The sequence below is a fragment of the Melospiza melodia genome, chromosome 8 (genome assembly GCF_035770615.1).
Source record: "Melospiza melodia melodia isolate bMelMel2 chromosome 8, bMelMel2.pri, whole genome shotgun sequence".
Lineage (NCBI taxonomy): Eukaryota > Metazoa > Chordata > Aves > Passeriformes > Passerellidae > Melospiza > Melospiza melodia.
This window is the reverse complement of record NC_086201.1, coordinates 13,118,176-13,133,615: the sequence shown is the minus strand read 5'-3', so window position 1 is coordinate 13,133,615 and position 15,440 is coordinate 13,118,176. Positions and strand designations below refer to the sequence as shown.

At 43.1% G+C, this 15,440-nt stretch overlaps 1 protein-coding gene across 1 annotated transcript in view; it reads right to left on the bottom strand.

The window, feature by feature from the left end:
• Positions 1-13,271, bottom strand: part of CNTNAP5 (contactin associated protein family member 5) — a 269,119-nt gene extending 255,848 nt beyond the window's left edge. Inside the window, exon 1 of the mRNA XM_063161822.1 lies at positions 13,012-13,271. Within this exon, the coding sequence (XP_063017892.1) occupies positions 13,012-13,087 (76 nt within the window). The 5' untranslated portion in view covers positions 13,088-13,271. The remainder of the gene's footprint in view (positions 1-13,011) is intronic.
• Positions 13,272-15,440: the final 2,169 nt, after the last annotated feature.

Below are 15,440 nucleotides of genomic sequence, written 5' to 3'. Positions count from 1 at the left end.
TTACCCAGAAAAAAGAAATACAGGACAAAGCACGGGAAGAGAATTCATTGCTGAGTCTCTTGCTATCAGCAGGGAGAATATTGAAAACAGTACTTGTACAGATGGGAAGTTCCAAACTCATGAAGGAGGTGGTCCTATTTCTCCAATTTCTTTCCTATTTACACCTCAATATGTTCCTTCAGAAACTACCACTTTTCCAAGGCTCTGGCAGAGGAAAAGTAGACATGACTTATTATTCTGAATTCTCATTGAATCTCTTTTTAATTAAACTTTTCCTTCCCCCAGGGAAGCTAAAATATATTAAAAAAAAAAATCAGATTTCTGACTTAATATAGGCAGATTCACTCTAAGCCTGGTTTATTTGCATAACTCAGGACTGTTTCACTTTGTTCTGATCTTCTTGGTCTCTCCAGTAGATGAAGTGAGGCAATGTGTTATGTGCTATTTATTCATAGCACACAAGGTACAAGCCCAAGATTTATTTGTTCATACATGTAAGAATATTAAAGGAAGAAGTTTTTTATAATTCTGACTAAACTGGAATGGGGTAATCACATGGCTGCAATTGGCTTTAAACATTCTGCTGCTAGCCTCAGATCCTTTTTGGTACTGTGCTTCATACAAGAATGGCCTTGATGAAATATATGGACTTATTGATTAAGGTAATGCTTTGGAGTATCATGATTTACTTCTGCCTTCTTTCATATGTTTATGAAAGAATCTCAAATGTAGGTTACAGACATGGAAAGGAGGATGGTTTTTGCATCATCATTATTTCCTAAATATGGAAAATACAAATATATGGATGATGGATATCTAAGAACTACTAAACTCTTGCCTTCAATATCAGCTTAGTGAGCTTTTTGTTTCTTGGTTAAGGACTATTCCAAAAAACTTCTCATTCCTTGAGAGTTGAAGGTTTAGTTTACTAGTGCCATATGACAAAGGCTTGATATTCTCATCACACTAGCTATTAAAGACTGCTACCAGTCAGTAACATACAAATTTGCCAAAAAAACAGAAAATACATTTGCATTCATACAGAGCCCTCAAAGCAGAGATTTTGCTGTTATCACTGGCATAAAGAGATCCCCCCACTAGGATAAAGACCTTGTGCTTCACACTTACTAACAGAGAAAACCCATTCCTGTCCTGAAGGAGTCAAAATCAATTACCCTTCTCTGTGCATCTTGTGGAAGAGAAGAACAGGCATTTCCAGCTGTGAACTGTTTTTCTCCCTACCTGAACACTGAAATAAGTGCCTGTCTTTGAATTTACAAAGCTTAGCTAGAACACGACTTTACAGATTTGCTCTGAATTCCCTCTAAGCTAAGATTATCATGTCCCTTAATGTAAGAAATAATAAGGATAGACAGAAGACCTGCATAAGGGCTATCTTAGAACAGTACTTTATATTTAACTGATACTATTCTTCAATTTAATATGAATGCATCATTTTCATCACACAATTTTAGTTTAGTACCCAGGTAAGCAACTTGGTGCAAAATTGCATGCTCTTGTAAGGATATGGAAGTCACTTCTACCTGCATGCCACATAGAAATGACTGGAAGGACACACTGCTCAAAAAAGAGGTTTTGTTTTCCTTGTTGTCAGCCAAATGAACCCACAGCTCTCCCACTGAAGACTTTATAATTTCAGATTTATACCCTGACCCTGTAAAAGTTGCTGTGTACTGACCCCACTACAGAGGGCCAGCACAATCATGATGGTTCAGAGACCCATGGATGCAGTTGGTAATTTTAAAAGAAGCATTATTGCTTATATTAACTTACTGCTTCTCCAACCTCTTTCTCCAACCCCTGTTGGCAGGTGAAAGTCTGCATACACACGAACATTTAGCTCTAATGAAATAGAAGAGGTAAACTCAAGCTCAAATCAATTAAGCGCATCACTTAATGATGCCTGGGAAAGCTTTCAAAAAGTCAAGCATCAAGCCTAGGCCTTTCAAATTTGAAGAAGGTGCCTCTTCCCTAACACCCACACTTTCATCCTAACAGTTAGGAGGTTTATGTTAATTTTCACATGCTACATTTTTCAGTGCAGCAGAAAAACAGATAATTTCACTTGTAATTGTGGTGTACCCTGGTAAAGTCTGTCAGGTGTTAGAATACTGACCTCAATGCCTCTGCTAATTAGATGAAATTGAAAAAAAGCCCAGGCTCTATAAATCAGATTCTGCTAAGGTTAGGATGGGTGCAAGATGGAGGGGTAGGAGGAAAATCTGTTCTCCTATAGCTCTGACTCATTGTCTGCTTGCTATCAGAGAAAGGTTTTCAAATCAGAACTTCCTTATTTAATTCACAGAAGCCATTAATGCCTGGACCAATGGCAAAACTGGGGATGTTTGGATCAAGGCTGTCAAGGAAAGTGAAATAACACGTATTTGTGGTGAAATGGGATGAGTCATGGCAGTTGGCACCACCTCCTTACAAGTTTAAGTAGAAAAATGACTTGTGTTTAGCGAGCAGGTCTTTTCGCTATCTCTTCTGCTGAGGTCTCAAGAAAAGAAGCAACTTCCTTTATACAGGTTGGCCTCATATAACAAAGCCAGCCACAGCTCCTAAGCAAAAGCAGAGATGAAAAGTACATCTCCACTGCTTGTCTGAAAAACAGTCTGGGCTTCTGCAAACACTTGGTTATGAATGTGGGCGTGTAAAGGAGTTTGTAATCCCAGCTCCTAAGGGAGCAGTAAAGAGACTGCTTTGACTCATGTGCAGGCTCTCTGGAGGAGGCCCCAGGAAAACAGGACCAGCTACCAAGTGTAGGTTTCAAAAGGAAAATAGTTTATGATTTGCAAAAAAAAAAATCTTATTTTATAGCTAAAACGTTTAATGTTAGTAATTTAGCAAGCACATGTACCTAATGTTACTAACAAAAAGCTAGCTATATGTTTTCTAGGAACAAACTCATCTGTGGACCCAGGAGCATTAGCACCATGAGCTCATTTGCCTGGAAGAAACACCCTTGGAGTGTCAGCTTTTCTGAACACCTAAAATGCTTTCTGTAATGCTTGTAAAATGCTGTTATCACAGAATAATCCTATGTATTAAAGTGGAGTGTATTCAACTCAACAGAACAGGAGGGTTCTGAAAACACAACAATTGCTGATAAAAAATGCAAAGAAGTGTGCAAAAGGATGTGCAACTTTAACTAACTGTATTTTCAGTAAGTTGAATACAAGGGTGGCACAGAATATGACAATAGAAGAGGTCAACTCACTCTCAAATGAGGAGCTCAAAGGTACCATTGGGAAAAAGGATAGTTCTTCCCACTGCTGACAGATACAAACACAACTTGTATTGCATACATTGCCAGACAACTTTTAAAGAAAATAAACTTTGCAGGAGAATAAAAGGGATCTGCATGCTGGATGAACAGGCTTCTGAGGAAAAGATGATCTGAAATTCAAGTACAAGTCATTGCCTTAATTTTCTTGAAATTTAGACCAGGTCCTAGATGAACTGAGTCTTCACAAGAATTCAATGAATAACTGTCTAAGAATAATGAGAATTAATATTACATATAAGATGAACTCTGTACTTAAGAAGCAGAGCTGGGAAAAGGGAATTTGATAATCCATAAATATTTGAATGCTGCAAGCTACATCTGACTGAAATTCATCAAATTTTCATTTTCTTTTCCAAACAAACAGTCTCTGTGAAAAATGCCATAGCTGTTTAATCTTCTTCAGGGTTGCTGAAGGAGGTTCTTCCTCTAAAATTAAAATGCAAACTATTTTTCTACAAAATTAAAAAATAGTGTAACAACACAAACCAACCCCTCTGAACTTTTGGGGGCAGCTAGGAAGCAATGCAGTGGCACTATTCTTTCTGTGTAAGGTTTCTCCCTGCTTTCTGATGCTCTGTTTAGTGTTGACATAGGAGGTGCACCAAGGGTTGGGCAGCCTAGGAGTCCTCCTAGAATCCAACACACTCAAGTTCATATTCTGTTTTTCCAGAGTCTTCCTATATAGCTTTACACAGATCACCTGAGCTCCTCTGGAGCACCAGTCCCTGTAGGGGCACTGATCTCTCCTTCCCACCCAGGAGGAGATGGGCAGATGGGCACCAGGATTATGTGAACACACAACATCCTGCATGTTCCAGAGCATGTGCTCTGCCCAAGAGCGGCTCACTGCAGGCATTTTCACAGGCACGTGGAGACCGTGAGACTTTAGAGTCACTAAAAAGCCTCCATCATTTTCATTTGAGGTCAGTTGTACAGGATTACTGAGATTTAGGATTATTTATAGCATTATGTAGGTGCACTTATGCAAGTTCTCCCAAAGCCAGGTCTGGAGGACCGTATCCTGAGAACAGAAGCTCCTTCTCCATTGTGTTTGCCATTTCTATTTGGTTTAGCTTGCCCTCTGCACTGTGGAAAATGAGCTTTCCTTAGCTCTTTATCCTGGGGGGCAGGCGTTTATCAAAATCTATTAAATATTTAGACCTTTATATAGCAAGTAATGCTGCTAACTTGTTTGACTTAAATTATACCCCACTGGCAAATCAAATTAGAGAAGATTTGAGAAAATCTACCTTTTAAAACAAAAGCTGATTTTCTCCATGTTCAGCCATTTGTGGGATTAACTTTTTTAATGGGTTTTTTATGTGCACAGTGTTTTTGTTTTCATGGATACTAGAAAAGGATGAATTATTCATCAAGGAAAAAAACATCTACAACACGCATTTTCATAGCTTATTTGGTCCCTTTTGTCCTACTCATAAATCAATCCTGATTACTACAAATGAACGTGTTCCCACTAAGGGTTCACTGATGACTCACTTGGACCATTAATTTAGACCTCTTCACTGAGTGCATCAGGATGTTGCCACTGGTAATAGGAAACTGGAAGAACATTCTTTGTGACCTCCTCTCTTTGCCTGCACATCCCAGACTCCTTCTCCTGCTCCATTCCTTGTGTATAATTTTATAGACACAACACATATTCTCCAGTTAGAACATGTCATTTCCCTTCTTGTTCCAGTGACAAATTTGCATGAAGGGAAAGAAGAAAATTATACATTAATGCCCAGCAGGTTGCTTTTATGACCTAGGAGAAGCATAGAGAGCAATGGATCAGTATCTACATCCTCAATGGGGGCAAGTGATGCCCAAACAAAGACAACACTGACTTATTATGGGAATGACTACAGTGTGTCACTGGTGGCATAGATCACAAGGCATTTGTCTGTGTTCCTGAAGTGCTGACGAGCTGTCATCAGTGAAGAACCATTGTCATCAAGGAACAATGCTTCACCATTTAGAGCAGTAAATGGAACAAGCCAATTCTTATCCAGGCAGTGCAGCATTTATCAACTCCTTATTGCTCAGCTGGGAACAAAGAGAGGATTCTACCCATTTGAAAATTATTATTATTATTTACTACTTTATTGGCAACACAGTGCACTGAATAGTTTTAGAAGAAAAATTTATGCCCCAGAATTCCTAAGGGTCAACACTCAATCTTTCTCAATACACACAATAAAAGAGAGAAGGAAAACACATTTGTTTCCTTCCCAGTCCAATTGCTGCAGTGCCACGGTGGTTAGCATTGAACACCATTCTGTTTCATGTGCTGGGGCTCTGTGCTGAACCCTAATTACCAATGTCAAAAGAGAAACATTCCTCAGAATGATACCAGTTATTCTTTGCAGCTCCCACTGCTGTGGTTGCTGCTGAATATCTTTTGAGTATTTTCAAGTACCAAGCTGAACGGAATGCCACGTGTCCCACTGCAACTCAATGCTCTTTATGCCATAAAGATATCACAGATCCCAGGCAATTAACAGTTTGGAAAAGAGTACATTAACACCAGCTACTAAAAGTCTTTTATAGTCTTGAATGGTATTCACTGAGCAATTACAAAGTTAGCTTTTTCTTGTTACTGCTCTTAGGAATCCACCTAACAGTGATGTTCATTAAAAATACCCCTTAACCTCAAATTCAGTGTTGCATTGTCCAGCATGGGAACAGCATGCCCAGCATGGGAAACATTTACAAGTTTATCACTGGTGAAACGTGTTTGATGCTGACTAAGACAGCAGGGACTCACAGAGACTTCCCAGCAAACCTCCAGCATCTACATCCTACTCATTGATAAACCAGTCTCTACCAGGAATCTGGGCTACCCTGTTCCAATACAAGCACATCAGCACAATCCTGGAGCTGAAACATCCTCCAGACCATGAGTCACAGCAGTGCTGGATGCTACGTTAAATTGAGTTACTTGGATAATCTCCATTTATAACACAACAAATCGTTGAGCTGCTGTTATCCACAGCCTGTTTCAACCAGGCTCAAACTGAGGGTTCACTGGAAGCTTCCTCCTACCTGCTGCACACCAGCACACAGGGCTCTGATTCCAAGCCTGACTCCTCTCTGATCTGGCATGTGCAAAGTGAGGACAAAGGGTGGGCTGCCACTGATAGAGAAGAGACTAAGGGCCTAGTTCTGTTTTTGTGATGTGACCAATTTCTTGACATTTCTTTCTAACACTAAAACCTTCTTCTCAACCTCAAAAACGTCTCCAACTCCATATACAGTGTTTGAAAAAGAGCAGACAAGCATCTCTCTGCCAAAGTTATTTCCACACACAACTACCATTGAAGAAAGTTTTTTTTTTTTTATCATAGATGTCCATGAATTCATCACATCCTGTTGTTACAGCTGCAGCACACTCCTGGTAATTGGATTATTCAAGGACTACACAGGTTGAGATCCCTGGTATTGCATTAGAGAATGCAAAGTTAGAGAGGTTTTTATTATGGTAGAGAAACACTGGTAAAATAAAACCTGCCATTGACACTTTGTGCTCTGTACCTTATTTTCAGTTTAAGTACTACAATTGTATATTCAAAAATACCAAAATACCAACTCTGCAGGCCTCTACTTGACAGGTTACAAAATACAACATAAGACAATGGACCAAGACTCTAATGCCCCTTCAGCATTGTAGATAGGCAGACTCATACAGACTTCCCCTGCTTTATTCTGAACTTGTAGTGATAATCTCTGGGCACAAAGTTCTGCAGAAGATGAATGCAGTTATCCAAGTTCCAGCATATGTTTGTAAGAATGTAGAGTAAGAGCTAGCATTATGCAAAGGAAAAAGACAGCTAGAAGAATGGGATTCCTCCTCTAGAAAACAGACCAAGCAAGATCCTTCATGACATTTACAAATGGCTTTATGCCCTCTCTTTTACTAAGCTATCTTTATTTTTAGAGAAAATACCAGCTGAAGTATTAAATATTTTCTGCATATATCAAAATACATCTGTGTAGAAGGGCAGTTAGATCACTACAGTATGAAATACCATTTTTTTAACTGCTTAACAGAGCAGATAATTAAAAATAAGAAAACCTGTGCTTTGCCATCTTTTTTTTCCCCTCTAAGTTCTATATTTAATTATTTTCATCATTCGAAACATCTGTTGCACTCATCTAGTGGACAAATGGCATCACTAGTCCACGAGAACCTGCACAGGGCAGTTTAAAAAGAAAAAAAACAAACTCAGTGACAGCATTAATGCAAGGAAATTAATAATCAATTATATCAGCTCAGCACTGCGTACCAAGAAAAATTAAAAATATTGTTTCTCTCGGACTCTACAGACATGACAAAATGTCTGCCTATGCTTCCTGCCTTACCAAGTGATACTTTCAAAGCCTTCAAGAATTGCCTGTGATTTTAAACCTTTATTATATCACTATTATATTATTCTCTTCACCTTTCTCTTAGTTTGAGTAGAGGGAGCTTAGTTAAAAGCAAAAAGAAAAAAAACCAAAACAGTAATGTCTCTTAAAGACTTTACTGAAAGCAGAAGGAAAATGTTCATACAGATCTACCAGTTCTTTTCTCTTTTGCACAGACACAGAAGAGATGATTCCAGCAAGAACCACATCCTACAGAGACAATACTTGTATCAGTAAAGCCACAGCAGACTGAAATAGTAGATGCTACAGAACCAGAATATCATTCCCCTAATTTTGAGAGTGGAAAAACATAAGAGTTCTTTATTAGTGTTATTATTAAAAAATAATTTAAAAAAAGCAGCACAGCAGGTTACCTGGTGCCCTGTACAGACAGCCCCGGAACACTTGGTAGGATTGTGGAGGGCTGGCAGGCAAAGGGGAAGGAGACAGAGAGCCTGGCACATGTACCTTCAGTCCTCTCTTTCTCCCCTTCCTGTGTCTCTTTCAGAGGTGGGGGTAGGTAAGACTGTAATTCAAGTTTGCCAATAGAGCTGAAACCTGTCACATCTACAGAGAATCCATTTTGGGGGCTAAAAATAAATAAATGTTACCTCACACTCCCACTGCCTTCAGATTCCTATTCATTTCAGTATTCAGATATCCAAACTCCACTTGCTTCAAATAGCAGCAGAGAAAGGAGAAGGAGGGGAAGAGGAAATGAGGAGTAGTTATGGATTTAGAAACTACTACATATAGCAAATATGAATATGAATTAACAGAGAATGGGACACAACCATGCCAGATGGGATCAACTCAATTGACCCCTAAGGCTTTATTTTAGCTACTTAGATTTTCACATTGATTGTACATTCATCTCTTGTTTGTATACACAACTTCAGTTTCCCATTGGTAAAAGAATGATTACTGTACTTAAAAAACACTTGACTAGCCCTACATGGACTGGAGTGCTGGCAGAAGCCTGTACATGCCACGTGCAGGGAGAGCTTCACAAGTAGGTTGTTCTTCCCACCATATTTTACACTTGAAGTCTATACTTTGTACAAATGTACCAAGCACATTTGAAAACAAATTGTTCTTGCTGTTAATTTATAAGGAAAAACCTGCTGCACTTGCATGACATTAAGAGGGGGAAACAAAAAAAGAAAAAGAAAATGCCCAAGCAGATAATGTATTGGGTGCTGAGATAATAACCCTGGATGGATTCCTGTAGCTGGTAAAGCCATCTGCCTGGTGGATGCAGAATCCAAAGACCTTTGTAGTCCATGCAATGACCATCTTGAGACTGATTCACAGCCAAGGAGGGCTGATTGAGTCAAAGGGATTGAAAGCTAGATACTGACAGGTATGCAAAGGATGCACCCACCAGCTGTGGGTCATTCCCAGCTTTTCTCTCAGGAAATCTCATTGCTTTGGACTATTTCTTCATTGATACATCTGGAGGCATGAAAAAGCTAACATTTGTGTTCTCCCCCTCCCCTGTATGAAACTAAGAGGAGGAAGGCATGTCTGAATATTATTCTCTTGTTAAGAATATTTAAGTAGTGGAGGCAGAGGAAAAGCCTGAGATTTGTCTGATGCTCTTTACTCAGCCTGCAAGCACACGAAGCACAAACCAGTGATCAATACTCCACCTTATCTCCGCACAGCTTTTCAAACTTAGCATTTCTGACCACACGGATAGAAAGGTCACTGTTTAAGAGACCTATTGCCTTTGCCACAGTTGACTCAACAAGTCTCATTTGTGCTGTCACACAAATCCCAAACACACCCTCCTGATCTTGATGGCCTCAAATATCCAGAGTCAGATTTGCTCCTGCAAGTTTTCACTTACACTTGGCTGACTCCTGTGCAATTATTAGCAGAGAAAGGAAGGCTAAAATCAGAGTGAACGCTGGTTGCCTAAAATAAATAAATAAACATATAATATATGTAACTTGCATGTAAAAAAAATTTACATTTACTTCAGTACTTTTTTCAAAATAAAAAAACCAGACACATTGCCTATTTTTAACTGAACAGAATTATTAAAGCCAGATGTGTCCTGTAAGCCCACAAGGAAATATACTGTAGAGTAATGGACTGTACATTGACCATACATTTCTGCAAGAGTAGAAAATCTCATTCTACTACACACTGAATTTGAAGATCTCATTCTAGCACACACTGAATTTCTGCAGCTTTGACTGACACTTATGACTGGGTTTAAGTAAAAGTCTTGAAAGTCTCCTGATCAGCTAGAAGTGCTGGTGAAAAGAGATAATAAATGTTAGAGATACTGTAGGTGGCAGAGGCAGCTGTGTTCTGGAACAGAAACATGCAATAATTGAGAATAACTTTCGCAATGGGAGTTAAAAGGTGCTACTTGACCAGGAGGTGTTTTAATCTGCTACATCTTTTCAGGCCATGTGTGAAAAGTCAGTCAAGAAAGATACAAGTAAGGCGGAGGGAAGCACAAGGTGTAAAATAGCAATAGAGGACATTTTTTAAGATACGCAGCACTAAACTGGGTGGAAGATCACTTATGGCTCCTGCAATTCTTTTCTGCAGCTGCAGACTAGCCCTGAACTGATATAGAAAAGTGCTTCAGAAAAACATGAGTTCATAGCTCCTTTTATTTTTTTACTACTGCTCCCTCCTTCCAACTTTAAAATGAAAAAGGAAGGGGGAAAAATAAATAGGGCTCAACAAGCCTAGACTCACCAAAGCTACTAATGTTTTCAGATCACAGAATATGCTGCTAAAGGGCAACTAATTTGTTATATAGGAGGCAAGGCTTTGTGTCTCCTTGTCTATCTGATAAATGTTGAAGTTTCAATTCTCCCAGACATCACATGCAACACATTTTCAGTGTTATGTACATGGCTATTTATTCATTTTCTAGTAATTAGTATCCTGGGGAGAAATTCGATTGCCACTCTATTTACCTAATTTAATAAAATATTGCAAAATGCAAAGTGGGAGGAATTTCTAATGTTTTATTAGCATTTGGCAATTCTGATCTTTCTAATGATGTCTACTGACCCCTAGCCTGTAGCTGTGTTTCAAAGCAGTTTCTTCACCAATTCTTTCTTTAATTAAAAACTATTACCAAAGAGAAAATTAGAATCAAATATCTCAGTGGCAGAGAAGATTTTTACTTACTCAGGACTTTAATTTTACAGCAAATTAAATAAGTGAGAAAATAATAATTTATAAGAGTTTTATAATTTAGAAGTAAGGAAAAAAACCAAATTAGATTAAAGACATATTAGATATTACGAAGAAAATTAAATGAGCTGCACTCTTCCCCCCAGCCCCAAGCATAGTCCTTTTCAACTATAAATACTGTCCTCAGTTTTGTTCTTGTTCACAAATCTGTCAGAAACAAACCTGCTGAAGTCATTGTGAGCATACACTACTGGCATCTGAATGCAACTCCTTTGGCCAAAGTATTCAAATTGAGGAGGGTGCAGAGCCCATCCTTTACCATTTGCACTTGGGCTTTCAAGTAGAAGCTTTTGACAGTCACCCGCACCAAGGCTTCTCACATGTGGAATTCTGTTATTTCCTTTGGTTACTGGGTACCTGGAAGCTCAGTAGCCCTATAAACTATAGCACTTTCATACAGCTACTTGAATATATTTCAGGATACTGCTTCAATATTTTAGCCCACATATAAGCTTTCTTGGCCAAAAACTGAGGAAGAGTGCACAGACTCCCTGAGCTCCAACATAAGGAGATGATTTATTTAAGCAGGTGATGAATTTTCATACAGGGTGCAATTATTGAGGTCTGTGCGAGCACACATAGATCTTCACATGCGAATCTAACGAGGTTTCTAGGGAACTTGCAGCTATTACAGATTCACAGGCTCCTTCCCTCAGCTCCTGGGAAAGCACTTACAGCTGATTCCATGCTAATTCATTGCTCAATGAATAAGTAAAATCTGTACAGTATAATAAAACCATTGATCATCATGCTTTAAGATTGACTCCTAAATATTTAGGAAGCAGCGCGTATTCAATGGAAATGTTTATTGGCACTGTGAAATTAAACTGTCACCCGTGAAATAGTAAAACTCATTAACGCAGAGTTTCTTTTTAAGTGTTAAGAATTAACTTTATGGCCGCATCCGTAATGGCAAGCCTCAGCCTTAAATCGCCTGCCATTTAGTATTCGCGAGCGATATTAAAACATATTACCCGTGATTTAATTGGCTGGAAATTAAAGAAGATAGAGGAGGAAAATACATATATAGGAAAAGAGAAGAAAGAGGCCGGGCCGGGCTGCTGGGAGAGGGCGGACGGACGGACAGGCGGGCGGACAGACGGACGGACGGACAGCGCTGCCCGCGGGGCTCGGCCGGGGCAGCGCCGCCGGCGGGGCAACAGCGCCCTCTCGCGGCCGCCGCGCTCCGCCCGCTCCGCCCGACGGGCCGGGGAGAGGCCGCGCCGAGCCCCGCACCGAGCCCGCTCCAGCCCCGCCGGCAGCCCGGGGAGCATCGCTGCCTCCTCTGGCCTCCGGGACTCCCGCACCGCCGCCACCCGGCTGCACCGGCTTCGCCCAAGCGCGCCCGTAGAGCCGCCGCCAGCCCGCCGGAGCACCGCAAAGCCCGGCGGCCAGGGATGCTCCTGCCTGCGGGGACCGACCCCGCAGGGCCGGAGGAGATACGTGGCGAACTTACGAGCGGATCTCCCGGGGGGAAAAAAAAGAGCGAGCGGCGATTTCCCAGCTGGGAAATGGTGGGGCAGCACGGAGGGCGAGCACCACGCCCCGGGACACAGCCGCGCCCGTGGGAAGCGCCCAGGGAACCGACGGTACCGCCGGGCCAGAAGACGCTCAATGCCACCGGCGCTGCTCGCCAGGCTGCGCCCGCAAAATCGTGGCATCCCCCGGCCCTTGGGGAAAGGACCGACCCTCCCCAGCAGGCAGAGGGGCCACCCCGGCCCCGTCCCAGCCGCTGGCCCGCAGCCGAGGCAGGGCGACAGCAGCCACTGCCCGCAAAAAGATACAGCCAGCGGAAGGACAACAAATCGTGCGGGAAGCTCCGAGAGGCTCCTCGCAGGCTCCAGCATCTCCCGCTCACTCCCACATCCACACCGGCAGGACGGTGGAGAGCAGTTCCTCCATCTGGCCCCAACTTTGCATTTCTGAGCTCCGTTAGCAAAGCGGAGCCGAGCTAAGTTTCTCAGAGGTCATGGCGCAATAACCCCGTTTTTCCGGGAGTTGCTCCCCATCTCTTCCTCCCGCCCCCGACCCAAGCCCAGTCAACTCCTCGCACTCCCGTTACTCACGATTTGTTGCAGTTAATCCCAGATGCCATAAAGTGAAGAGCAGCAGAGTGCAGCCCCCGAGGGCTCGGGAATCCATCTTCAGCCCCGGAGGGAGAAGCCAGCCGCCCGCCTGTCTCCCCTGGTCCCGGTCTCCGAGCGCCTCTCAGCCTCTGTGCGCTCGCTCTGCCTCCGCTCATTTACTCCATACAGCATCCAAGCACTCCGGGTGAAGGGAAGCCGGGGCCGGCCGGGGGACTCTTGGCAGCCCTTGAGGAGCCGCTCCGGACGCCGGCGGCAGTGCCCGAGCCGAGCCCGCTGCCCCGACTGCCGCCGCGGCGATTCACCTTGCGAGCAGCGGCTGGGTGGGAAGCACCAGCCGCTCGCTGGGCACCTCCTTATAGGCGAGAGCCGCGCTGCACTCCACCTCCTCCCAGCCCCCTGGAAGTTGCTCCTCCTCGCCTTCCAGGGAGGATCCTTACTGCAATCTTCACGCGTTGTTGATAAGCATCAGAGTCACGGAGTAAATCAGATGCCTAGAGAGAAAAAAAAAAAATAAATTAAAGTCTTCCTTTTTTTTTTTTTTCCCCCTTTAGGTAGTAGCACTGTAGCTGGAACATTTTAAAGATCCACGGCTTAGATGTTTGTTTGCTTATGAATACATATGTTATATACACATACATAAAATATACATGATCTCCTGGCATGTGCAGAGCCGACAGAGCCCGACGAGCCCCAGCCCCGCTGCCGAGGCTCAGCCTCACGTCCAGGGAGGGGGGATGAGCCTCGGGCGGGACTGATGCTCTACCCGCTCTTCTGTCAAGCCTGCTCCAGAGTTTCCCTGCCTGGCCCTCCCAGAAAGCCATCAGAGGTGGCCCCAGGGCGTCCAGAAGAGACACGGGGAGCTCTCGTTAGCGCCCCCGGCCAGAAGAGGAACGCGGGCCCGCACCAATGGTCGGTGCTCCCCTCCCGGCTGGCGAGGGTGATGCCTGCAAAAATCAGATTTCCTGACTGATTGACGGATTGATTACCCGACTGCTCAGCAGCTGAACGGGCCGGGATTATCTTCCCGAGGGGTGCACAGGGAACTAGAGCAGAACGTGTATCCCGCCCTCCATTGGCGGGGTGCGCTCAGAGCGCTCGGAGCCGGGCCCGCTCCGCCCGCAGCCGCTCGGGGGAAGGCACACCTGAGCCAGGGACTCGCCTTAATCGCTGCCGAGCTCAACCTTGCTGCTTTGCTGCGGCGTCACCCCACATCAATAGAGTGCTGCATCAAAGTCAGGCCAAAATTGCATTAGCGATTCCGCTGTAATCTGCAAGGAGAGTGTGTTTGGGTCGTCTTTGGGGGTGGGGAGGGGGAAGCCGCTGGTGCTGGAAAGCCGCTGGTGCTCAGCTGTAATCCCTCACAGTGGCAAGGAATAATCAGAAGAAATAGACTGTTCTCCAAAGCCATCCCGACCCGCCAAGGGAGAGCAGAAGTTTAAATTGCTGGTGTGCTGTAAACCTCATTTTAAAAAGCAAGGAGGGTGGAGAAAAGACATTGTGCTTAGCTATTAGGCACCAACTATACCAGAGAGGTGTCAGGGGGACATCTTTCTTATCTTTAAAGGGATAGCCAGCTTGGAAAGCAGAAGTCCACATTTAAAAATTGACCTAATTATTTTTAGTTTCTGTCACTGTTGCTACAAGTGACACAAATGACACAAGGTTAAACAGGAAGGATAGCTGCCTAGCACCAAGGCTTTCAGTTGGAGTCAATAAAGGATTTAGTCAGACAAAACTAAGACTTAGGAAGAACTTAAAAGCTTAATGAGCTCTAGAAGTGTTTAATTTTTGACTTCAAACACATCTGAACACACCAAGGTTTCATCTTTGCTCATGCAAAGACCTGACCCAGTTGCTCTGCCCTTGTGTCTGAGCAGAATGAGATTTTGGAAATTAGGAGTGGCAGTCAGAACAAGGCTACGTCGTCTACATGAAGTGTCGGCGTTCCCTTACCCAGGTCCTGGTGGAGGCACTAAACTGATCACCCAGGAGAGCTCTGTGCAAGGGCACAGACACCCTTGTGTCCGAGCAGGCCCAATTTTGAAGGTAGAGAGCTCTGCTCGTTTCCCTCAGTGGATGGGGTGAGAGAGGGTCTCACACCTATTCCTGTTTTCTGATCCTAGTCAGAAACATCTCATCTTCTCCATACCAATCATAATTGGTGACTGGCCCAGGAACTAAGTATTGCTTTCCTGCATTAGGCCAGGAGGCTGGAGTACTGAGAAAATTATGCTATTAACTTGACTTTTTCAGGTGAGTGATCAAGTTTTAGAAGTGCTATCAGTGCTTCCAGAGTTACCACTTGAGTAAAGCTAAGCAGTAAAATACATCACAAGTCTTAAGCCAAAGTGGGTTTTCTCTGGAGACACAAGTCTTTGACACACTCACAACCTTGCAGCTATGTATTC